Source organism: Lethenteron reissneri, chromosome 30, assembly GCF_015708825.2.
Source record: "Lethenteron reissneri isolate LAM-NWPU_2019-01 chromosome 30, ASM1570882v1, whole genome shotgun sequence".
Classification (NCBI taxonomy): domain Eukaryota; kingdom Metazoa; phylum Chordata; class Hyperoartia; order Petromyzontiformes; family Petromyzontidae; genus Lethenteron; species Lethenteron reissneri.
This window is the reverse complement of record NC_083808.1, coordinates 2,124,688-2,151,194: the sequence shown is the minus strand read 5'-3', so window position 1 is coordinate 2,151,194 and position 26,507 is coordinate 2,124,688. Positions and strand designations below refer to the sequence as shown.

Below are 26,507 nucleotides of genomic sequence, written 5' to 3'. Positions count from 1 at the left end.
ACTCACACACCGCTCCGAGCCCTGCGCAGCACGCGGGCGGGCCAGCGAGCCAGTCAGCCAGCGAGCCAGTCAGCGAGTGAGAGGCCACGGGCGAGTAGACCCGAACCCAGCGAGTGTTAGAGGGCCCCAACAAAGGGCGACGAGTTAAGAGGCGCAGTCTCGCCGAGAGGTTTTGAAAGCTCTCGGAGCATGATCGAGTTTAACGCATTGCACGCAAGCAGCAGTCGGTGCCTGACGGTTCTGTGACCCCCGGCCCGCTAATTGTATTCGCGTTGGAGAGGGCGCGAGCGGTCGGTCTGGTGGCAGGGTCGAAGATTAGTCTAGCAGTGAGTTTGTTAGACGCGCGGCACCCAGACCACCGACTTAGGCGACCTGAGCCGCGAGTCATGCTCCAAAACGGCAAAACGACGATGAATCGTCTGGTCCGAGTTCTGAGCAGCCGCCACAGCTTGGAGAAGTCTCCTGCGGGGAGCCCCCTCCACGCCGTGGGGGTCCCGTGCGATGGACCCGCTCCCGGGGTCACCGGCGACGAGACGAGGAGGCAGGCGGTGAAGAGGCACCAGCACAAGCACAACCTGAGACATCGCTACGACTTCCTCCACACCCTCGGCAAGGGCACGTACGGAACGGTGAAGAAGGCGGTCGACAGAGCTACGGGGATCAAGGCAAGTTCCCTCTCGCGCGCGCGCGCGCGCACACAAAGATCACCCGTATAGCCTTCGGCAGGTTGTTGGGGCAAGTGCTGTTTAGCGAGGTGCACCCGTGAAACGGCACGCGAGCGGGTGGGTGGCCAGCACCTCGCCCGGCCGCCTTTGTCTCCCCGGTGAGCGGTGTTTACACACCGCAGCAAGGCACTAATTTGAGGCCGAGTCCACCTAGGGGAGGCCCAGGACCGGCTCGCAACACACACGCGCGGTGACACGTTTGGCTATTTCGTTTGACACACGCGGGAGCATTGGCGAGTCGCGTGACCCCCTTATTTTCCAGGAGCGTCCTTGCCCACTCGTCGCGGGAGGGAGGAGGAGGAGGAGGCGGTGATGATGATGATGACGATGATTGTTGCTGCTGCTGCGACGATTTATTATAATTGCGTGGCTCGCGAGACGGGCACGTGCAGACATGTCGCACCAGTCAAACCGGCGTTGTGCAAGCATCCATCGCAACCAACTCCACCACCACATAATTAACGCTGCCTGACGAGACTGTAAGAAGGGACACCCCCCCCCCCACCAACAGTAGCTTGCCGTGTAGTTTATCTTTTAGAGTTGTGAACAAGCGCCGATTCCTTAAACGCCAGTTCCTAAAAGTTGTGCACCGTGCTCGTTAGACGGCCGTGTCTGTTTTACATTTAGCGTTAAGCGAGTCCCATTTCTGTGCTGGGCTATGTTTAAGCTTCGTCAATGCTTATTATTGCAAGGGGGACTCGGGGGACGTGGGGGGAGGGAGGGCGGGCGGGTATGTATTGGCCGTAATGTCTCCGTGTGAATCATCCTCTCGACTTAAAGCAGACGCGGGAGGAGTGTATCGAGTCGGCGCGTCTATTCTCGGGGAGACCTGAAAGGAAATGCACGCGCCAAAATCAGCAATGTTTATTTAAATCGCCGCTGGGAGCTTCTTTGAGTGTATAATTATTGCTTTATTTTCTCGCCAAAACCGTGTAGATTACGTTCGTTCAGCACTTCAAGTCGTAACCTTGTCGACGAGAGAATTCCGTGTTTGTTGCCAAATTACGTTTTCATTGCTTGCGGTATTGGTTCAGTTGTACCGGTGGACGGATGGTCGTGGTGGTGGTCGTGGTGGTGGTCGTTGTGGTGGTGGTTGTGGCGGCTTCGTGCGGAGTCCATTGTCAGTGAAAATTCATGCTGACCCTTACATATTCTCGGCGCATTTGTGTATATATTCACGGTAGTGTCATGTCAGCTTTAAGTTGTTGTTGTTGTTGTCACTGTAGTTTAATCCACCCCTCCTGAACGCATCTGATTTATGGAAGCTCAGCAGGCGAAATGGAGCCTGGTTTATATGTTGGATGGAAAACCCAAAAGCGTCCGAGGAGAAAGCATTGCTGAGTGCCACTCCCCCGCATCGAGAGGGGGGGTGTTCTCCGGGATTTCCCAATTCCCTTCGCATGAAAGCCAAAACACGCACAAAAGGAATTGGCCAAACATCCCGATGTAAAATAGTCACCAGGTGAATACATAGTATTGTTACGGATCCGCTGCTTACGATTTGGCTTTGTGTTCATTACACATCACTAATGACCAGACGATTGCTGTGAATTAACAGTTTTCCCAGACAGAGTTTGCTGATCTGTTTAGCACCAGCCTCCAAGCTAAGAGCAACATTTATAAGTTGAACTGCGTGGCCAAAACTGTGAGCACCCAGAGTGCAGTTCATCAAAATCCGTTTACGCACTGTGCTTCTGCGGGTGTCACCTCGACGCTCCCCTAGCTTCACGAAGCCGCAGCGTGGTGAAGTATGGTCACAACCCCCACAATCGGCACTTGCGTGGGGAGGCCTGCATCCAGCAAGGGGGGCCGGGAGTGCCCATTGGTTGAACCTGACAATTTCTGCTTTGAGAGTAGAGGGAGTCTGTGGAATCTGCCATCGTGAGCGCTGCAGTAGCGAAATGTTAACTACCTCGCCTGGTGTACAGGAGGTCGTGGGTTCGATCCTGATCCCGGCGCTGACGCCTGTATATGTGTAGTTTGCATGTTCTCCCCATGGTCGCGTGGATTTTTCTCCGGGTCCTCCGGTTTTTCCCTCCACATTTAGAAACGTGCATTTAGAGTATTTGGCTTCTATAAATGTCCACGTGCCTAAGCCACTAGTTGAGCTATCATATGTATCCAGGTCGCTTCTGAAAAAAAGCTACATAGCCCAGTGGGCCTTGCCTGGTAAAATAAAAACATATTTAGGTTTGAGTTTAGTTCTCGCTCTGAGCAGCTCCCATGAGAGCCCATGGTGGTGGTGTGTTCATATTCTTAGGTTTTTTCGGTAAAGTCACGTAGGTACGTAGGTACGTGACTTTACCGAAAAAACCTAAGAATATGAATCCTTGCAGTCACGAAAGCTTCAAATCTAGAATTGGTGGTGTGTTATGTTGAACGAGAGACGGAGCCAACCAGCACGAGACGTTGAGGATCATGTTGCTATCTTGTACTTCCTCTGTTCGTAACACGCGGCTGTGTGGCGGTCGTGTGCCTCTGCGTTGTTGCTACGAGCGTTGCTGTTTTTCCCCTGCTGTGATATATCAAAAAAAAAGTATTGCACAAGAAGAAAGTGCCTTTGTGGGGAGATGCGAGATGTGGGAGCGGTGGAGTCACGGAGCCACGGAGCCACGCCTGTTGTGGGTTAAAGGGGGGCAGGAGGTCTTGCGTTGTTTAACAAAACTTGCTCTCGGCTTCAGAGAGTCTGTTATTGCACGGCAATACATTGACATCACCCGTGAACTTTGGGCTGATTATTGCACTTAGGCTTGGTATTTAGTTGTTCAAGGAACACCGCGTACGTTCCAACAGACTGTCAAATGTTCAGTAGATATTGCCGTTCGAATGTGGTGGGAAGAGTAGGCCAAATACTCTCTATGGGAGCTATGTTGAGCTCCTCCTCGTGGAGGCGCCTCCTAGGAGCAGTGGAGTGAGCAAGATATTGGAGGGTTGCACCTTTAGATAATAGATCACATGTCAAGCATGCCACGATTCATTTACATGTCTTGGTTGACTGTGCAAAAATGACACGCGATGATAATCATAAGAACTGAATCTGTTGTGGTTTCTTAACGCAGTATTTTTTTATTATAAAGGCTGAATTACATCCTGCATACTTTTGTTCCAACTCGGCCAAAGTGCGTGGGTTTTTAAATCATATTTTAAATAATTACCTTTAACATTTTTTCCTCTAATGTTGCACAAAACCCACCAAAAATGTGTCTTTCATGCCAAGGCATGTCTAACATGCCACAGAGGAATTGCTGCATTCATTTCACCTTATTGCTTTGCCCTAATGCTGCCACATGTTGGCTTAATATAGCCCGTTCCCCTGCTTCTGGAGTATATCACCGAGCCTATTTTGGGGCTGCTAAAGAATTCGCTTTTTTGAGATTGCTTGGAGAAATTGCTTGGCGACAGCTCGTAATAAAAACGTCGTACCAGATGTTTACACGACTCGCTGTCGCTTCCACCCAGTTGCATGGCTTTGGACGCCACCACGGTGTAATGGCTTTTGCACGCAGGGCTTGGCAATCCGGAGGGCGCCAGTTTGATTTGAGCTCACGATCTAAATTATAGTGGGATCGGCAGGTCACGCATGGTGGGGTAAACGTGTGGGTGCGTCCACCTCTTCCAAGACGTCTGGGCAACGTGGAGGAGTAGGCAAAATACCCTCTCTGTAGCTCAACTTCAGTGGAGGCCCTTTGGACAGCAGTGGAGTAAGCAAGCAATTGCAGGATTGCGCCTCTTATCTTTTTGACCGTGGCTCTGCTTTTGTGTGTATATGTGGCTGTAGTTCAACGTCTCTGCGCTGGAGTTTGTAGGTCATGTAGAGGTGGAAACATTGGGTGCATCACACACACACACAGACGGCGAGGACAAAGAGGCATTTGCAGGAGACGGTACAGCAAGTAGGGTTTTGAGCCATGTCGGGCAAAGTGGGAGGAGAATATTGCAACGTGCTTGGGATTTTTCTCGACAAATCTTCCGTGTGGTTTTTCTCTTTTTAAACGGACATTCAATAAATACTGAACAAGGAACTGGCCAAACATTCCACGGCGGAATCTTTCGGCGAGCGGTCTCGAGACTTGTTGAAGTATCTCTCTGTGCAAATACAGCAATGTTTAATTTACAACTAAAGATGGATTTTCAACTGCGTGAAGCCCCAGCCAGATTAGGGTAAGCTCTTAAAATAACACGTTACATACAATGGCACTTGGCAACGTCGCATATCCGCCCTGACCCACTAACCGCCCGGTGCAGGTATTAGCGCACGATGTAATTGGTCGTCTTCTAGAGACGTTCGCATATCCGACCTCGAATACCTCGGTCCCGAGCAAGTGGAATACGCGACGCCGTGCCACATTGACAGAAGGGTTTATGGGGAAAAGTTCACCCATTTCTATGGCCGTGGGTGTGTGTGTGTGCTCACACGCGTGACGGTGGAGTGTGCGACGCTGCGCCCCGTCGTAACCTCCTCATTGAGCGCCTGGTCACAAGGGGTCCGCCGTTTGAAGTGTCTGCGTCCTGTACTCGTGCATCGCTCAAAGTCCTTCCCACAAACGCTTCAGTTTTTGGCACTGTATTTCCTCGGCAAGGTTTTTTGTTGTTGCCTAATGTTTGCCGTACGCGTCCCGGAAGCGTTTCGGGTTGCCACGAACGCGTCGTTCGGCACGAAGGCCCGACGTTTCGCCCCACGTGCCGAGAGCTCATTCGGGGAAAATCGCAGCGGCGCGTGGAGCGAAAACGTCGGCACGCGGCGACGTCGACGCCGTCGGAGGGGGAGGCTCCGAAGTTGGCACGTTCCGGCGTTTCGAGTCGCGCGAGGGAACGCGCGCACGGGGGGGGGGGGGTCATGGAAATCTTGCCGGAGGGCCCCTTCCGCGGGGAGCGGTCTCTGGACTGTCGGACATGTGGCGGCGGGGAGGCAGGCGCGCTGCCCGTCGTCAAGGGCAGGGTAGTTGGCGTGTCTGTTCGGACACGGCAGATGCTGGCGTATCTTCATGCACACATGTTTTTCTTCCCCCCCCTCTCCCCCTCCCCACCCCCCCAGCCGCAAGGTCGTGTCCAAGTCATTGGATCGGGGAAGCGTTTTTCGCCAAACGCTTCGGTTGGCGTGACAAACCGCCGTGCGGTGATACGCGAGACGTGTTAGTTACCGCACGCTTTAAATAGAGCGGCTGACATTGTTCAATTAAATAAATTAAACTGATGGTAACCCTGTAGCGACGGGAGAGATTTACAAACAACCCGACGGCGATAAGGGGAATTGTCGTGATTCACGTTTTGCGATTCGATTCAAGAATTGGGTAGTTAGTTAAAATAGATATATATATACTGTTGTGAATGTTGCAGCCTCTAGCTGCAGTGGTCCGTCACCCACAATACATAAACATCGACACACATTGCTTCTCACGCGATTTAGATTCGTGCATCCTGTCAACGTCGTCGTTGGATTAAAGTCTCCGCGCACTGTGGCAGTAATGGTGGTTATACTTCACCGTCCTGGGGTGGGCACAGGCCTGGTTCGGTTGGCACTCCGCTCCGATGTTAGCCATGGCCGGGAATCAAACTCGCTGACAGCAGGCTCCTCGCGCACAAATCACTGACCACCGTGCCACTGTTCCAGCCCAATCGTACATACACGCACGCACACGCGCGCGCAAATTATTTTCAAATGGGAAAATGTTTGCAAAGCTACGAGCCAAACAGTGCTGGGGGTTGTGCGTTTTGTGAGGGGGATGAGGGAGGGTACGCTGCTTGGTGTTGTTCTAAACCTTGGTCACGTGCTTGGCCTTTGAGGCCACCTAAATGGAATGGCCGCTTGAAGCTGTGATTACTGCCAAGCTCAAAGGGACTCGCAGACATTTCTCCCCCCTCCCCTGTTGTGTCTGGAGGGAATAGTGAAGTGTCACTTTACAAAACCTGCATGCCAGGCCAGGCCTGTGCTTGAACTCCATATCAGGTGTTGAGATGCTGGTCTCTGGAGTGGCAAACCTTCTGTGCATCCAATTCCAACTTGGCAACATTTATTTATTTATTTTTGAAGCATTTTTTTGTTTACATTTGTAAAGTGGTCAGCGAATATTGTATTGGGCAGAGGTTGGGTATGGGTACACCACCATTGTCATCATCATATCTGACAAATCTACTGCTGGATGAAGGCCTCCTCAAGCCATATAACTTTTTACATGGCTCTTTCACACCAGATGATTTCGGGTATGGGTATAGCTGTTATATACACACACATTTAACAAAAACACCAAAAACCATTGAGACTCTGAGATTGTTGGGTGTTGGTGGAACCCAACACCATGGTTCCTGCCCCGCACCTCAATCCCTATCCGTAACCCAAACACACCTGTGACCTCGTGACCTCTCCAGCCGTGTAACTGCTGCCCGCAACAGGTCCAGCCCCAAACCTGAAACCAACGTCACGGCAACGTCACCAGCTGCCGCAACGGATTCGTTGCCTGGCAGCGGTCCTAATTGTGTGTGTGTGTGCTTTGTGCCATCGTGTGTTTTAATTACCGCGTTGTCAGGCTGTGCAAATAAAAGTAATGCGATGACTGACCCCCAATAACCCACTGGACTACCCTTGAAACCCCACAGACCCTCCCACTCCCACCCTCCACGCAGGTGCAGGGAGTAAAACATATTTTCCAGAACTCAGCCCCGGACAGCTCCGAGCTGAAATAATGCCCTGGTGATGACGACCCTAAAGGGAAACCGAGAACCGCTCCTGACGCTCCGAAAATGTTTCGGCCAGGGGATTGCGAAAAGCCGCGGGGCGTAATTGCAGGGGGGGAGGTGGGTGTGGGTAGGGTTTCTCTTTGCCTCCGGGCTTATCTCCCCAGCTTCTCCTGGCTGCTTTGAGGCTTCATCGTGAGCCGCGGCTATCCCAAGGGGAGGTGGAGAGGGGAAGCTGCTCTACGCACGCGAGCCACCTGTCCGCTCGGGCCGTGTCGGGTTGCGAGGCTTGGGGCCGATTTGGCGTCGGTGTGGTTTGCGATCACCACCTGCCACCTTTTCCGAATTGTCGACTCTGACTGCAGGTGGGACGGACAAAGGGCAATTTGAGGGTTGTGCTGGAAACCAGCTTGGCTAACCCGACAAAATAGCGCTGTTCGGGAAAGCAGGACTTGTGTTGGGCGTTGGTCAATTAAGTGAAACAGAATTAATTGGTATTACAATGTATTGTGTTGCCAAGTGTGGGAAGGTGATGCAATAAATAGTATCACAGGTGAATTGTAAAGTCTCAAATTAAGCTGGCATGATTTATCAAGTTGTACAAAAGTTATTATCTAATGCTGTGGTTGATTATGGGTAAAATTAGCTCACCAGACTATGGGCCTTCCGCACCGGTGTTTGCCAGCTGCATTTGTTTAGGCAGGGAAACGGCCTGTTCGGCAAAGTTCCCTGGGTTGCCACTCCATTTCGAGTTGTCTCTCATTCATCACGTCCGATCTCAGCGAACGAGCCCCCCTTGGTTCAGTCGAGATCGACCTGCACACTGGAGTCACTTTTGTTCCACGCAGCACACATCACCTTGACCTGCGCCTGTCTGACCATCACGAGTGCTCGCGCCCTTGACCCGGTGGTACGCTGGGAGTCACCCAACCAGCCGGAACCAAACCCCCTCTTCTAGAGACGACTCGCCTGCTGTTTGTGGAACCCAGATAAGTGCGTGCGCGAGGCTCGGCCAAGCTAAACATTTGCACGCGTGCACGCGTTAACCTAGCGCCTTTGTTCAGGGACAAGTTTATTATTCAAAGAATGCAGTTTTAGCTATCTGTGTCGGCAATTCAACAATTTTTTGAAAGCTCGGCTTATTATGAGCTCCACGATCCTGGAGCAAAAACAAACAAAAAACGATTTGGCGGCCGAGGAGCCGTCGAGATGAGAACGCGTCGAAGTCCTGCAGGGAGTGCGTCACGGGACGGCCACGTCAGCACAACCGCGAAAGCCTTGCGCAGTCACGATTTAAAGAGCCCCCCCCCCCCCCCCCCGATTTCAAATGCCGCTCGCCCATCGGCCTCGTTGTTTCGCATCTTTTATCGCTGAACCTTGCAGAGGGGGGCGACATCCGTTGCGCGGAGTTTTCGCCACGTGCGTCGGCGCCCCCCACGGTGCCGTGCGCGACGTTTGTTGGACGTCGTGCGGCGGTGGTGCCATCGCACTCCGTCTCGTGGCGGTGCCATCGCACACCATCTCATGGCGGTGCCATCGCACTCCGTCTCGTGGCGGTGCCATCGCACGCCGTCTCGTGGCGGTGCCATCACACACCGTCTCGTGGCGGGTGCCAGGCCCTCGACAGGAACCGGCGCCGCTAAATCGCCGTGAACTTTTGAGCACGAGGAGGGCGTACTCCGCAACGCGCGCGGAATGTGATTTTGCTTCGGCGATGCAACATTCTTCTGCCGATCTTTCGGCTACGTACCCAATAATAATAAAACTGTCGAATAAATATATAAGAAAGAGTCCAGGGTCACATTTAATGCACCGCACACAACAACACCCAGAAGCCAGAAACTCGCTCTGTTGCTCCGTAGCGCTCGACAAAAGGTTTAATCCTGGGCCGCTCTTGTGGTTCACCGTCTCTGTTACCAGTCACAATACTTTATTGTTTTGTTCTTCTTCCATATCGTGCGTAATACAATAACGGATTACGCACGTTCCTTGCACCGCACTAAGGGTGTGGGACTGTTTGCCAGCCTTGAAGGTTGCTGTTTGGCGCGGTGGCCGAGTGGGTGCACGCCCGTGTGCTTGCGTGCGCGTGCAGTCGTGCGCGACCGCCCCGAGATGCCGCACCACCTCCTCGTCGTCCCTTATCTGACGACGACGATGATGACGACAATGATGACGACGACAATGATGACGATGACAATGATGACGACTGACAATGATGATGATGACAATGCTGACGACGACAATGATGATGATGGCGATGGTGGCAATGATGACGACGACAATGATGATGATGACAATGATGATGATGACAATGATGACGATGACAATGATGATGACAATGATGATGATGGCGACCGTGGCGACGGTGGCGAGTTGACCGGCAACGGTTTCCATGCTCACGTCGCGGTGGCCGAGTGAGCCAGTGGACGGCGGCCTGCTCTTCATAATTGTCCGTCGGTCGCGGTGATGGCCGCATCTGCTGTGCGGCGCTCTTTGTGTGTCTCAACACGGGCCATTGTTTCCAGTGGGCAAACAACGGCAAACTGCGTGCCTCTTGGCCGCCCTGACATCACGACAACACGCACCACCAGCCCTATCCCCCCCCCCCTCCCCCTCAAGTGGCGATGTTTGCACACCGCACAAGCGACTCATTTAAAACCGAGTCATGTTAGGGGGGGGAGGACCAGGACCGGTTCAGATACTCAGCACTCGCTGTTCACTGTGGCCGGGAATCAGACTCAGGTTGCCAGGTTCATAGCGCAGTGCTCTTACCACGATATCACTGCTTCGACCACCTACCAAGGCCGTCTGCTTTATGTATGTTGTTGACATTCTTTTGCGCCGTACGTAGCCAACCGTGCTACTCGGAGTTGCAGGGGGAAGGACAACAAACCACACGCAAAAATCAGTTCTAAACACAAAGAGTTTTCAACTTGGATTTCAAAGTGCTCAGCTCCGGTGGCTTCCTGGTATGGAAAGGAAGACGTGTTCCAGACGGAGCGCAGAAGCGAATATTAGCCCGGCTCGAGACCGCTGGGCCCCCTGGCACTGTCAGCGAGCGCCTATTAAGGGTGGTGCCGGAGCCAAACGGCAGGCGCCAAGCCCCACCTCGCGGTACAGTGGCAGCAGGAAACGCACCGTCTCCGCCACTCAGCGCCGTCGCTATCTCCCAAACCGGCATGGCATTATCGTTCCACGACCCTCACTGACCCTCGCATTATCTCCACGGCCAGCCATATATTTAGACAATTACCCATTGCCTGCTCCGGGGGGGGAGGGTGGGGGTCGAGGGTTGGGGGGGGGGGCGTTCGGGCGCTGATAAGGAATTCACCCTGGCATTGGCTTCATTGGAATTTGGGAATGCAAGGGTCAGGCCTTCGTGGGGGGGAGCATTGTGATGTGCCTAATGTCTAACTGGAAGAATGCCGTGCTCAGGATTACATTATTGTTTACCCATTTAATTTTAAACAACGGTTAATGATTGGAGCGTGCGGGGGGAGGGGGGGGGGGAATGACCGAGTGTGCTGCCAGGGTCGGTGGGCCACCTGACGGGGTTGGAGGCGGTCTGCAGGGCGCCTCCATGCACCCGAATCGCCTCGCCCGATCGCGCGCTGCACTTGACGGACGAAATGTTAAAGCACATGCCGTTCCTGACAGCTCCAATTACGGCTCGTGACAGGCGGGCCAGATGTGCGCGTGTGCCCGCTCCGACGCTTTTCGTGCGCCGCTTGCTGCTACTGCTGCCGCCGCTGCCGTGGCAGCTGTTGTCGAACAGGTTGGGCTTGTGCTGCAGCGCCAAATAATATTAATAATCATGTGGTAACGCGTTTTCCTCAGGCAGAAGTGCCCCCCTCCCTCCCTCCCTGCCCCTGATCGTTCCAGCTCGCGCGTTGGCCGTCGGGAATGTTGAGGTTCGCCGTCCCCCGTGTCTCCATTGCAGGGTGGTCCATTTCGAGATGCCCCACTGGTTTCTGTGAATGGCCCTTCTTATTTACCTACGAGTGACAGATGGCAAGCATCCACGTCTTGCAAAGAGAGGGATGAGTGTTGACATACGTGAGGAGCGTGTTGCGATTGATGGGAGAGATGCAGAGGGTTTTAATTCATGTTGTTGTTGTAGTCTCCGTATGTGTACTATCTTCTATTAGTATTTTAGTGGGGTGTCTGTAAATGGATTAGCCTTTATTAGTTAATATTTTGAACAATGAGTGATAGTTGAGCAGAACTGTAGGACTGGCGTGGTGCCCACCCCCCTCATGACAATGACGCGATGTGCCCCCAGGCACACGTCTGCATCTGCAGTAGGTGTACACGTGGCATTGTGGTCCGCATGAATTGTTTAACCAGTACAATACAGCATTTATATATATACAAAAATACCTCACTCAATATTCAGAGAACAATTTCACAAATGGGTCAATTACTGTAGCGGCGGTGAAGTCATCGTCGGTGAGCGGACCGACCCTGCGCCGTGAGCAAACGATGTGCGGGACGAGGTGTTGCGTCAACGTGCGACGGTGGCGGCTTGCCGGAGGGTGACACGGTGCCCTCTCGCTTTGTTGCTGCGACCAAACAGGTGGCCATCAAGTCGATCCGCAAGGACAAGATCAAGAACGAGCAGGAGTTCAACCAGATCCGGCGCGAGATCGAGATCATGTCGTCGCTGCGCCACCCACACATCATCAACATTTCCGAAGGTACCTCATCGCACGCACGCACCAACGGAGTGGCTCCAGGGTGTGCAGGCGGTGCAACTGAGCCGGGGCCAGAGGGTGCCGGAGGGGCCCAGGTGTGGGGCAACAATAGGGGGGGGTAAATTAGACTTGGGAGGGGGGCCCTGTCTCATTCCGAGCATCGGGAGACCACCACCAATGACGCTACGCCACTGACGCACTGATGGACGGGCGGACGGAGCCGTCGCCGCCGCACCCCCACCCACCCACCTCTGACCCGCCGGTGTTTCCATTTTTGTGCGACGGCGCAGTGTTCGAGAACAAGACGAAGATCGTGATCGTGATGGAGTACGCGGAGAGCGGCGAGCTGTTTGAGCACCTGCGCCGGCGGAAGGCGCTGTCGGAGGAGGAGGCGAGGAGGCTCTTCCGCCAGATCGTGTCGGCCGTGCACCACTGCCACGCCGTGAGTCCCCCCCCCCCCCCCCCCAGGGTCATCGCGCTGCCGCTGCCGGTCGCCCCCCAACGGTCCCACCCTCACGGGGTGGGGGGCAGAAAAAGGCTGCCCCCCCCCCCAAGGCGTCTCTCGCCACGCTGCGCTCGCAGCTTCCGCAGCGCCAGGCTTGCATCCAGCGTCCTCGATGGCGAGAGAAGCCGCCACTCCGTTGTGAGCGGAGTAGCCAGGAACAAGCGTTATGTCGCTCGGCTAGAGGACGCTGTTGTTGCCGCGATTTAATAAAGGTACGGGAACTAAGACGAGTAGCTTTCAATGAACTTAACAGTCCTATGAGGTTATTCCTACTCTGTTGATGCCCTTGGATGGAAAAAAAAAAAAAAAAAATATTAAGAGTGGTCACAACAATGTTGGCCAAGCCAGCCAATTCAGGAAGGTTATTCATTCACCTTCCATCTACGATAATGATTAACAACAGAGGCATTTATTTACTTCACAAGAGTCTCGCAGACTCTTGTCGAGGGGGCGGCACTCCGCATCGGCGCGATGTTTGGCCAGTTCCGCTGATGGGTGTTTTGGAAGAAAGAGAGCAAGAGATAGAGTTAAGCGTGTCCGGTATTTGGGCTACGTCGTCACGGCCGCGTTAGTAGGGGGTGGCTTTGCTGAGACATTGTCGCGGCATTTCGAGTGTGTGGGAGTGATTCAGGCTGCTGCCCGGTCCCTGTCGCTTGATTACGAGTTTTAGGAAACACCGCCCGATAACAAAGATTTAAGTGAACACTTCCAGCGATGCGTCATTTTCCATTTTAAAGCTTTAGCACCGATGCCACGCTACCGTTGCAGTGTGTGACGTTGTTTACCTGCGTCAGCCGCACGCGCAAACATGGGTTCGTGTGGTAATCTGGGGGGGGGGGGGGGGGGGGCGTTCGTGCACCTGAAAGATGAGAGGCGTGAAAATTCCGGTGTGCAGTTGGGTAATGACAGTGTCTGTGAGCTCAGTGCTGTGGCAGGTGACAGACGCACAGGGAAGGAAAGTGACTTACAGGGAGGCTACTCTTCTGATCGCTTGCACCCCAGGATCAATCCGAAGATCTCATATTCCCTCTGTGACGATGTCTCCTATGATCGCCGGTTACTGGCGGATAATGGAAGTAACCCCAGAGGTGACAGCCAATTCGTCCTTTCTATTCGCACGCTGCTGAGAGAAGTGGCCGCACGGTGGCCACCAGTTTGATTCCAGCCCTAGGTAACATCCATGTTTGGATAGGCGCAGACAATCTGATCTGGCAGAGCTCGCCAATCAGAAGTCTTCACTTGTGCCCGGTTGTATAAGGACGCCTCTTAAACACGAACTAACCGTGACAACACAGTTTTTTTTTCCGAACAGCCGAGATCGGTTACAACCCACAACGCCAAATATTTGTCGAGTCACACAACTCCATCACGCGCCGCTTAGCGGGTCACGCTCTCGACCAGCGGAGTCGGTTTTTGTTGTTTGTAAGGGCCCTGGCTTGCGACGGCGATTGCTTCAATCTGTGGGCATTGTTGGTACAAGCCCCACCACCCGGGATTGTTCGCGGTCCTATTTATAGAGCCCCCAACCGCAACCCCACGACACCACCAGCAACGCGGCGTCTCGAATGTTAGCCGTACAGATGCCACACTCGCCGTGGCTGCGGTGATGTCGACTTAGCCCTATCGACGCGAATCCTGGCTCAAGAGTCCCAACCGATGGCTTGCGCTGCGGCAGCAGCTGCTATTTAAACTAAAGCGAGACAAGATCGTTCTCCCTGGCTGGGTTTAATGGAATAGGAAACGAATTCCGACCATTGATGTAACGAGTTGCTACGGCGTTCGAATGTTATACAAGGTGCTCACTGCCAGCTGGCAGATGCAAACTCGGCCTGGCCTAGCTCCCTGCTACGTTTGACAAACATCCAGGTTCTTTGCTGCACAAAGGTGTGGTGCTCTCAAGCAGCAGGAAGGCCCATCTCCCATCATGCCTTGCATGCGCGGAATGTGGCGAAACTACAATGCATAGTCAACATACGGCCGGTCCACTGCTGGATGAGGGCCATGTTGTTCTTGGGGGTTATTTTCGACCATACTTCACCACGCTGGTCAGTCCGAGTTGGTGAAGGGTATGGTGGTTGGGATGGACGATGTTTTCTCAAATGTCAAATTAAGATTGCGCTGATTCATCAATGGAAATCTTTACTTACCCGTGATTCATATTAATCTATCAAACTTGTTTATATCTCGAGGAGTGGGGGAGGCCCAGGGGCGGAATGGCGGTACAGTGTTTAGCTTAATTTTATTTCTACGCAATTAAGCAGACTCTTGCATCATAACCTAAATGTTCATCCGGCGCAGCTTGTCGGCAGTAGCACGGGGGAGACAAAGGTGGCCGGGTCTGCGTGGTGCTCATCACGTGACCCAACCCCCCCCCCTTCCCCCCACTTCGAGAGAGAGCTGTGTCAACTTAACAGGTGCTTCCTAACAACACCTAATCCAGAAGCATTCGAGGCTACGTGGGGGGATGGTTCCTGTTGTGCGTGCGCGTAGGTGTGTGCTCGGATACGGGCGCTGCTATTGCGCTATTGCGTGTTTGCCTGCGTGCTCTAAACGTCATCGCATTTGCATGCCGCGCAAAGCAATTGAAGCGCGCAAGAAGGCGGACGGGAATGGCTTTTGAGTAAATGTATCGTGGTGGGGAAATGTCAACGATGAGCTCGCGCCTCCACCGCCATCCGGCCGCTGAGTCTTGCATTTGTTGGAACGGTGGGGCGCACGGAGGCTTCGCGCGCTGGCAAACCGCCAAATTCCACCGTGCCGTTTCTTGACTCGGTCTGTTGGGAATTGTTTTGCACGATGAATAAATAACTTGGGTAACACGTCGAGTGAGAGCTGTGGGGGGGGGGGGCGTAGTGACGCGATGGTGCACCGCCAACAAAATCTATTGGCGAGTGATCCGTTAACTCATCCTGGCCATCCCATCACCTTGACCAACCCGTAGTGACCAGCATGGTGAAGTATGGTCAAACAACGCCCATAACCAACACAGCAAGGGGGGGGGGATGCCTTCACCCAGCCGTGAATAGACCAAGGAGCCGTGCATGTACATTGACCGCAATCGCCCCAGCTTCTCTTCGTAAGCCTCGTCAGTGGTACTGTCCATATATAAAGCTGGGTCGTAAAATGCTAACAGTGTGTTTATCCGTAGTTATAATTGCGTTTCAGTGTAATTGGCATCGTACCGTGGTCTAACGATCGCCCCTTCGTGCGTCCCCCGGCAGAACGGAATTGTCCACCGTGACCTCAAGCTGGAGAACATCCTCCTGGATGAGAAGTTCAACATCAAGGTACCAGTGGAGGGGAACCCCTCGACATGTCGAAACTTTTGCCTGCATTTTTCTTACCTCGCGACATCTGAACGTCTACTGTCACCTCGCTAGGATTTTATAGATTGAAAGTGGGGGGCCGCCCAGCTCCCCCCTCAATTATTATTTTGCTGATGGGCCCCCAATGGGCCCCCAATGGGCCCCCACCACCACTTGGCGACAGTGGAGGTGCTGGCCCATGAAGGCTTTGCGGGAAATCTTGTCTTGGTTCATCTTTGTTGCCAGTCATCTCAGTCTGCCCCGTGACCCCGTGACCCCCTGCCAGCGAGCGTTCGACCCTTCACGGTGGCCTTAAAGTACTCACAGCCTGGCACGAGGGCCGTGGTGACGTCACCGCCACTTAGTGGCGTTCGGTGGTTGTTGTTACTGCTATCAAGGAGGCTTTCGTCCGGTGGTGCATTGTTGTTGTAGATGGGAAGTTAATACAAATGTGTTTTTTATATTTGTTGGTTGGATGTCGTAACGTGTCATTTAAATGCACTCAAAACTTCCGTCAATCGGTGTGCTTTGCATGACAAACGAGTCGATCGGTATGTTAATTGTGTTTTTCTAATATATGTTAAGTAAGTATGAGCGGGCATGCATAGCAAACTAAATCATTATTACATGTTTAATGGCCTGTCTGTCTGCTATCTGTGAAAATTAACTAATGCACACCTTGTTGGGAAAGCGAGAAAATAACATTGATCACTTTTTGGAATTTGACTAAATCCCCCCCTGCCCCCGTATACATCTGCCATTCCTATCTTAAAATAAAATAAACCACGTTGGCAAATGACAGACGGTAAAGTACCTGTTAACGAATAAGGTATGCTCAGGTGTGGTTCAGGTATTGGGTGATTCTTCAGCCCCTGGGTTCTTGGCCAGCAATGCAAAGCATGCAGCAGTTGTTATTTTTAATCAGTCTCTCCCTGCAGGGCAGGTGACTTTAAGCGTTAAAATGACCACCTTGGCAGGAACGCCGCCGTGCAGTAATGGTTAGGGCCACTGGGCCTGCCGTCTGGAGGTCGCCGCGTCAATCTGATGTACGTGTGCGCGTTGAACTTATTTTGCAAAGTACGTAGCCAACCGCGCTAATCGGAGGGGCTGGGGAAGGACAACAACACTAAACACAAAAAGCAGTTCTAAAGAAATTAGTTTTCAATCCAGATGATTTAAAGGTTTCTTAACTCCAGTGGTTTCCTAATATCGGAAGGAAGAGCATTCTAGACGGCCGCAGGAGGGCATCTGAACGCACGCGATGCGGTGACCGCCTTTGTTTGATGGCCAGCCAAAAACTGCTGCTGCTGCTGCGATGGCTGGGGGTCAAAACAATGGCGTGGGGTGGGGGGGGGTGATGGGGGGTCTCTTAAAGCCCTCCCGTCGCCTCCGCCCACCCAGCAGCATAACCCGCGCACCGCCACGGTTAGTCTGCGGTGGGATAAAGTGTGGAGTACGCTCCCACCTCTTCCGAGACGTGTGGTCAGCGTGGACGAGTACGACCATAATGACCCCTCCCATGGGTTTGGGGCCACCGCGAGTGCGGGCCCTGCGAGCAGCAGTGGCATGCGCAAAGTGCGGTAATAGCGGGGCCCTGCACCAGTTACCTTTTAGCCCGTGGGGGTGCCCGGCCGAGTTTAAACATTATAGCCACGATTACTGCCTCCTTTCGCAGCGACGCCTCAATTTCAACTAAAAAAAATGGGGTTAACGACTGGGTGAGAATTCCTGGTCTGCTGACATCATTGTGGGGGGTGGGGGGGGGATAATGAGCTTAGTTTCACTCCTCCCAGGGGTTTGTGGCCACGCTCACGGCTCGCTTATCGACAGCCGCTCTTAGCAACCGACCGGCTGCAAGACGCCCTTAGCGGTCGATCTCTAGAGCCAGCCCCCTCCACCGCCACCCCCCACCACCCATCCCCAAACTTCCCCGCCGACAACATCCAATTAAGGAAAATGCAATTCCTCGTGCGTGTGGCTTTTGTATAGCAACGTATAGGCCCGTGTCCAGATCTGATAGTCTGACAGCACGGCCTCGGGGATCGGGGGTCGTCGGGGGGAGAAGCTGCACGGATGTCTTCCGTGCCTCCGCTGAATCTAAGGCTAGCTTCGAAATGAAGAATCGGCCAAAATAAACAACATGAATATGTATGTTTCATTTCTTCCTGCCGGTAACGAGTTCAGAAGTTGCAGTCGCTTGGCTCTCGCATTGTAAAGCAGATGACGCACGCGCGACAAAATTAAATGGCAGACTCAAGCGCCCCGTAAACTTGTTCGGGGCTGTTAACTGTAATTGAGGCAGGATCAAAGCCAAGCTGAACGTCTTCATGATGACAAATACAAACTCGGTGTATGGCATTTCATAATAGCACCTGAGATATGAATCAGAGACACTGACATGGGCAGATAAAATTGGTAGGAAAACCGAAGAGCGCGCGACCAAGCGTGGCGAGATGCACACTCGGGGTTGCACGGAGAGAGATGAAAGAACAAATGCAGGACAGTGACATTATTGAATCAAAATATTTATTCGTCCTGGAGAAATCCGATGAGCTGTGAAGCTCTTTCTCACAAATGTCCAGTAGGGGTTGGTCAGAAAACTACAACAACGAGGAATACAGACGCAATAAGGAGTGCAAAGTGTAGGACATTGGACCAAAGTAATGTTGCCTGGGCGGGCCGCGTCGCTAGAAGGGGCGATGGCCGGTGGTGAAGACTGACTATGGAGTGGCAGCCAACTGAGAGAATGTGCCTGAGAGGAAGCAAGTCCACCGTGGAGGTGGAGAGATACATTTGGCTCCTCTGTTTGTGCTCATATGTGGATGCCAGATGGATTGTCATATCACACACCCATGAGAGATTGAAACGGCTTGTGGAGGCAATCATCCAGCAATGGTTTGATGATGATGAATATGATGGTTGACCTGATCATCCACGTGGTGCATATCTGTCCAGGGACTCATGTGCGCGGTGTGATCAGAACAGGGCCCTCCAGAAAAATGATCACCTGCATTGCTTCGCGTTTCGCCCCTCGCCACGTGTAACAGCCCTTGGGCTTTTGGCATACTTGTCCGCGTGGGACTTTCCTTACATGGTCACGGGGCAGTGGAGGGCGGGGGGGAGGTGGAGACGCAGAAATGGCCCGTGGCGACGGCTCACGGGTTACACCTCGCTCAGCCAGGAGCCACCGCGTTCCTCCGTGGTGACGGTGGCGGCGCGTCTCCTGGTGAAATAGCAACGCGGCAGAATGCACTGCGTGGGTTTGTCGCCGTTGCCCTGCAGAGCTCCCTGGGGCTTTTTGCCCGCGTGCCGTTCGACGCAACGTCCCGAGTCTTCTTGCTACACGCGTGTGCGGGCAATTCTTGCATTCGGATCCCGAAGAAGCTCCCGGAACGTGGTGCGAAACGTCGGGCGTCGTGCCGACCGACGCGCGAAACAACCCCGTCGAGGAGCCGTAGAGGCAGGCGCTCACAAGCACGCCTGGGAGGGCGCCACCGCCGCCACTTTTGTCTGCAGTGGCCTCCTCGTAGGGAAGACGGCTTAGGGAGACCTCGAAATGAGAAACGCTCACAATCCTGCAGCGAGCGCCTGCCAGAGCTCTATTCCGTGGCTATTTTTTCGCTGAACGCATTACGGCAATGAATTACTGTTGCCTGCGGGCCTCGGAGGAGAACTGTCGTTCCCCTGCACCTCCGATTTAGCACGGTTGGCTGCGTATGGTGTGAAATAAGTTAAATACATACGTACATTGACTCCTTGCACAGTGCTGTTGTTAATGGCCACAGAACAACATTGTCTGTAATGTGCCCGCCTTGGCAATAATGAAAAATATGGACGCCAATTTCGCATGTACCCTTTCGAACATAAACAAATGCGGTTATGTCAGTTATCTTAATTTATTATTTTTGCGCTCACGCTGCTGACATTGGCCGCTGTGAATTGGCGACGCCTGGAAGGTGCTCGGCTCGTGTGCGGGCGTGCTAGGCGGCGCCGTGCGGATGAGTGAGCGCTCGGGTCTGTGCCTGTGTGCGTGCAGATCGCCGACTTTGGGCTGTCCAACGTGTACCACAAGGACAACGTGCTCGACACGTTCTGCGGGAGCCCCCTGTACGCCTCGCCCGAGATCGTGCATGGCAAGCCCTACTGCGGACCCGAGGTGAGCAGGACGATGCCACCGCAGCCACCACCACTAAGCCACCGCAGCCACCACCACTAAGCCACCGCAAACACCAGGCCACTGCAACCATGCTCCCACAACCACGCCGCAGCCACCACCACAATCACCACACCACCATGCCACCGGAACTCTGTTTCGGCCATACCACAACCGCACCATGACCACAGCGCAACTGCACCACAGCCAGATCACGGCTGAATATCTGAGCCGGTCAGGCACCCCAATCATTGTGTGGCTACACCGCTCGGAGTATAAAACACATTTCAACCAGATACTCGTAATGGATGCGCCACCCAACTCTTGACGTTGTAAATTACATTTCTTACGAAGTATTGCACATCATTACATTACCTTTGCACGTCCTTTGATCACGCATGGTAATAGCCACCCTAACGTGTGCATGAGACTGCGAGTGCAAATTAGAAGTTAACTCTCTCTCGCTAAATGAATGCGGACACGATTAAGGGAAGAGTAATTAGGCAGCATTCACGGTTCATTAAGGGGAGCGGAACGAGCATTCGGGGCCCTTGTACATTGCCGTAGCGGCGTGCTTTTACAGGCCAATTAGGAAGTAATTGCAAAGTAATTTACCAAGGGACTGCACTAAATGATGCAAGGTGCGATGTATCATTAAGTTTTCTTTAAAAAAAAAATCCTGTGGCTTGAGCTGAGATGGAATGGATGTATTGAATCCATCTGTGTGGATCTTTGAATATGACCTCCTCGCATCTGTGGGAATTCTCTCGGTACACGAGGCACACGACCGATGTTTTTACGTCACTGCGGGCATCTTGGCTGCACTACTCGGGTACTGGAGGGGAATATTTTCCACCACCGAGCAACACCGTACTTCTAATTTGTTTCATCTCAGTCATTTCAGTCACCGCAAGGAAGCTCTCGCACTGACTGAAATGTGTGCGTATGTGTGTTGAATGTATGGCTCTTGCCAATGGTGTTTGAAAGTCCAAACCGGCCCTTTAATACTCATTCAGTTCTCCACTCCTGTCTTAATGAATGGGTTGATTCCATTTCCTGGTGAAATTTGACAGCCTCAGCTGTTTTGAATGTCATGAGGACGACCAGAATTGTGCAGGAATACGACAATGATGTTTCTTTACGCTACGGTGGCGAGATGTTAACTACCTCGCCTAGTATACAGGAGGTCGTGGGTTCGATCCCGACCCTGATGCTTGTATATTTGTATGTGTTCTCCCCGTGGTCACATGGATTTATTTCTGGGTACTCCGGGTTTTCCCTCCACAATTAGAATCAACCTGCGAGTATTTGGCTGAAATACATTTCTACATGATAAGCCACTTCGTTGAGCGATCGTTTCTGGACAGGTCGCTTCTTTACAGCTCAGTGGGCCTTACCCGGTAACGTAAAAAAACAATTCTAGTTTTTTACAGTTTTTAACAAAGACTTTCACAAATGTGGTTTGGACGTTGCTGGAAATGAGAGGGCGGAGGGTGGCAGCGAGCGTGTGGATCGGCAGCCGTAACAAACCAGTCGCGTGGTGGTTTTTTTTCCGTGGCGCGCTTCGCGAGCAGGTGGACGCCTGGGCCCTCGGCGTGCTGCTCTTCTCGCTCGTGTACGGCAGCATGCCCTTCAACGCCGACGACTTCTGCACGCTCATCAAGCAGATCTCCACCGCCGCGTTCCACGAGCCGAGCGTCAAGTCAGGTGACTGGCACGAAGCAGCCCCCATCCGCCACGAGCGATGCGTTTTTTTTCTCCCGTTGTATTTATGTCGTGGAGAATGGTAATCAGGAGATACATAATTGCTCCTGTCACATTTGTCTCTGCGTTTAAAAGTAAAATAATTGAGTTTACACAAGCCGTTTGCAGCACGGCCTTCTGGGAGCGCACCTGATTGGCAGCACTGGGATGCGTTTACGGCGGAGTGCCGGGGCCACACTTTGCTCGTGCGCCGACGCGAGTCTGACCGCGACGACGCTTCGCCCCCCCCCCCCTACCCATGCAGGAGCCAGCGAGCTGATCCGCTGGCTGCTAACGGCGGACCCCTCGCACCGCGCCACCGTGGAGGACGTCGCCTCCCACCCGTGGGTCAACGTGGGCTACGGCAGCTCCGTGTGCGACTGCCCGCAGGCCTGCTGCCGCCGCCAGTCGGCGGAGGCCTCAGCGGCCGCGGGCCTCTCCGAGGGCCGGTGCAGCCACGCGTCCAAGCTGCTGCCGGCGCACCAGAACGGCCTGCAGAAGTCCAGGAAGGAGAACGACATGACGAACCCTCACCAGCGGACGCCCTCCCTCAAGAAGCCCAAGGGCATCCTCAAGAACAGGACCGGGGAGAGCGGCCACCCGCGGGACGCCAAGGAGGCTCCCGCAGGACACTCGCCACCGTCGGGGACGCCATCCGACGGCAGAGTGGAGAAGACCTCTGCGGACAGACGCGAGGGGGCGGAGGAGCAAGCGGCCAAGATGCCGCGCAAGGGGATCCTGAAGAATCCTCAGCAGCGGGAGTCCGGCTACTACTCCTCCCCAGAGCGCTCGCTGTCCCTGGAGATGCTCGACATGGAGAGCGCCCCAGATCCGTTTGACGACGCGAGTTCGCCGGCGCCGGACGAGCGCCACGTGGACGAGCGGCTGCTGGCGGAGCCGCAGGGCAAGAGGAGCTCGAGCGACCGCAGCCTGGACACGGCGGGCGGCGGCGCAGCAGCGTCGTCTCGGCGCGCCACCGTCTCCATGGAGGACATCCTGTCGGGGGCCTCGTGCGGCGGCCGCCGCGACGAAGATGGCGGCGGGGGCGAGCCGCTGTCGCGCTCCACCATCACGCTCAGCAACGACAGCATCCTCTCCAACGAGTCGTTCGACCTCCTCGACCTGCCGCGCCGCGACCTCGCCCGCTGGAATCAGCGGCGCAAGAGGCAGCAGCAGCGGCAGAACCAGCAGCGCGTGCGGGCGGCGCGCTCGGTGGAGGACCTGGTGGCCCCGGAGAGCCGGCCGCGCCGGCCGCGCTCGCTGGGCACGCTGCTGCTGGACGCCGACCCCCAGCGGCGGTGCCATTCGGTCATCGAGAGCTACGACGGGGAGCTGGACTGCGACGACGAGGGCCGGCGGGAAAACCCGACGCTGGGCAACAGCCGGTGCTACCGCGTGCGCGGCGCGGCGTCGGGCGGCAGCGCGCGGTCGCTGCTCACCGAGATGGCGGACGTCACCGAGCAGTACCGGAGTGCCGCCAGCCACCGCCAAAGGGTCCTCTGTTGACGTCCGAGCCGGCGTCGAGATGTTTCGTACTCTCTGGGAATTTATCGAAGTTATTATTCCTAGGTAGCCGGCTGGTTCCTTTATGGTACGTTCATTTTGTTCGAAATGGAAATAATACATTTCACGCGTTCGAGTGAGACTCTTATTCCTCTGGAAGAAAACGACGTCGTCCTTGTCATGTGCGAAAATAAATTCAAGAATGTGCACTCCGGAGGAACAGCTGATGATAAGAAAAGTGTCATCAAGTTGAGTACGGTTATTTCACAGCTTAGTTTATTACTTGAATGAATGACTTCATTTTCGGAGCCGAGTTAGCTCGCTAGCAATGGCTAACAACCACGCCTCGTGCGTACAACATCTGGACATCGCGCCGACGGCGAGACCTCGGCTCACAGCTGGACTTTGTCTAGGAGGCCGCAGTGAACGCTTAGAAATCTCAACGACAGCAAAGCCACGCGAGTTGGAACGTGCGCTCTGGACGTTGGATGTCAGCTGCAGTCGCCCGCCACAAAAATTCGGCGTTGCAGGAGCCTCGTCTGGCGTCTCATGGCATGGCGTCTGCGTTGTGAACATTGCGTAACGCGCACGCTCTGGTGTGGTCGCAGCGTGGCGATCGGCGTCGCCCAGCCAAGAACTTCACGAAGCCACCTGCAAGAGAAGTGTCCTCTCCCTGTACATGCAATTGAAAGCACACGGAGACTTTGTTGTTGTTGTTGTTGGTGGAGTCGTTGCCATCATTGACTTCGTTAAAATTAAGGAATATGTATACTGGGCACGACAGGATATGTTGATCAGCTATTTTGACGGAAAAAAACGCAAAAGCTCGCTGTTCTGTAGCATTATCTCTGTTAATTTATTCTGCGTTTAAGCTATTGTTGTCTAAGCTTTGATATCAATTAAAAAATACCAACGGGAGCCAATTTGTTGGATGCCCCGAACAGAGGAAAATCTTACATGATGTTAAACTGACCTAAATCGGGGCTTCATTTCAGCCGGAGCCTTATGGGCCAGAGCTTCAGAAAATATTCCCGGGATCTGGTTGTTTGGGGAGGGGGGGGGGGGGGGGGAGAGGTTTGTGGTTGGGATTGGGAGCCCCCCTGGAAAATATCCCATGAGAAATTAAGCCATGGCCTTAACATTGCATTGAAGGGGCATTGTAACGATATGAACATTGTGCCCGCACGCAAGGTAGCCGTGATTTGTTCTGGTGGGTGGGGGGGGGGGGAGGTTTAAGCAGATGAGTGAGACTCCCGCCGGGTTGAAAGGGCAACTTGTTTTTAGGGCCGATGTGCAGCGGGCCCGACACCGCTACAAGCGGCGAGCGCCGCTGCTCGTGGAGGCTTCGGGCCGGACGCGCCACCGCGCCGCAGCGGCCGGGCCGCAGCGGCCGGTCCGTCGCGATCATTAAATTATTTTCTCTAGGAATCGTGACGCTCGTCAACGTGCGAAACAACAGCCGCCGTTTGTCGTCGGCGCTGAGCTTGCTTGTCGCGTTCGGTGGTCGTTGTGTACAAAAAATAAAGTTTGTTTTGGAATTCAGCGCTGCCACACCTTTCTGCCGCTGTCGTTTATTTCCAGATGAAAATTTACACGGTCAGTCGCCTCCCTACGATTCTCGCACGCTACTACCACGGTTTACTATTCCCACGAAACGCACTCGTCGATTCTCTGAGCCAGTTGGTGGCAATTTCAGAGTGCACAGCTGACCTCGGAGAGTGAGGTGTGAGCGCGTGTAAGTTATGAGTGAGTGTGTGAGATTGTGTGGATTCGTGTGTGTGTATGTAAGCGTACGTGTGAGCGAGTAAGCGAGTAGAGAAATTGTGTGGGAGTTCGCGAGTGTGTATGAGATGGAGTGAGTGAACGAGTGAGATTACGGGCTGTACGAGGACGAGCATTGCCTTGGAGAACAAGACCGTCTCTTGGCAGTGACCACGTCGCCTCTAGAATCACTGCGCACACGCACATAGACCGCGCAGTAGCCCGTGGCCAATCAACACAGGCGATCTCCTTGTGATCCAACAACCCTGACGCCATGAGACCTCCTTAACCAGTGGCAAAATATAGTAATAGGTTTTTACCCTTTCAACTGGTACAAAAACTGACACCTTTATACAAGGCATCATGTTTGCAATAACCACAACACAAGCAGTCAAAATGCAAACAAAAAGAAACAACTCTGATAATGATATGCACTGTCCTTGAAGTTGATTGGTCCACACCCGAGACAGCTTTTCTTAGAGCCTAGTCTCCATTGGTGTTGGACCACATGACGCCAAAAGGCGTACAACTCAAAGACAGCGCACTATCAGAGTATTGAGAGCTCGGGTTAAGCATTTACACTATGAGACTTCCTTTACCAGTGGCAAAATATAGTACAGTAATAGGTTTTTACCCTTTCAAGTGGTACAAAACACTGCTAATGGGAGTTGTGGATAATAGGGCTGGGGTTAAGATGAGCTCTGTAATTGAATGATTTGTATTTATTTTTACCATCTTGTTTAGATTGATTACAATTTCCTGTACCTAATTGTTTCTCTCGCTCTCTTTTACACGATTTAGTTCACTCCATTAGCCGTAGAATGCAACAGGCACTCCGTTCGCCTATCCCTTAAAATAGTCAATGCGCACGCCAACAATACAAAAGCATGTGAGCTGAGACTCGTGTGCTCATGGGATCAAGCGACTCACCGTCACGTGACTAAACTTACGCGGCCACGAGCGAGGCGGCATCCGTGCTGACCCTGCGTGACTGTCATCCCGTCCGTCTGCACGTGACATCGAATACTCCGTCCGCACACGCGGCTTGTTCGTCGGTGGAGAGAGGGGGGGTTTAATCGAACGCATCGCGACGGAAAGTGCTCGCGCAGAGGGCGCGTGCAGACTTCAAAGGAGTCGAACGAACCCGCGAGACCAAGACAAAGATTCCCCACCACCCCGTACACTCGTACAGCCTTGGCAAACTGTTGGGGCAGGCGCTGTTAGCGAGCACCTATGAAGGACGGCACGACACACGAGGGGGTGGGTGGCGAGCAGCACGCCCGGCCGCCTTTGTCTCCCCAGTGGAAATGTTTACACACCGCACCAGCTACTCATTTGAGGCTGAGTCGACCTAGGGGAGGCCTAGGACCGGTTCAGATAATCGTCACTGGTGTTGGCCGTGAGCGGGAATCGAACTCGGGACGCCGGGTTCGTAGCGCAGCGCGC

General features: G+C 53.7%; 1 protein-coding gene across 1 annotated transcript; it reads left to right on the top strand.

Annotated features, from left to right (window-relative positions):
• Positions 1-3: 3 nt before the first annotated feature.
• Positions 4-24,842, top strand: NUAK1 (NUAK family kinase 1). The gene is made up of 7 exons (XM_061562772.1): positions 4-665; positions 11,974-12,094; positions 12,382-12,533; positions 15,818-15,883; positions 19,938-20,057; positions 21,629-21,761; positions 22,063-24,842. Exons 1-7 carry the CDS (start codon positions 387-389, stop codon positions 23,301-23,303), a joined length of 2,112 nt encoding a protein of 703 aa, XP_061418756.1. The 5' UTR covers positions 4-386; the 3' UTR covers positions 23,304-24,842.
• The last annotated feature ends 1,665 nt before the right edge of the window (positions 24,843-26,507 follow it).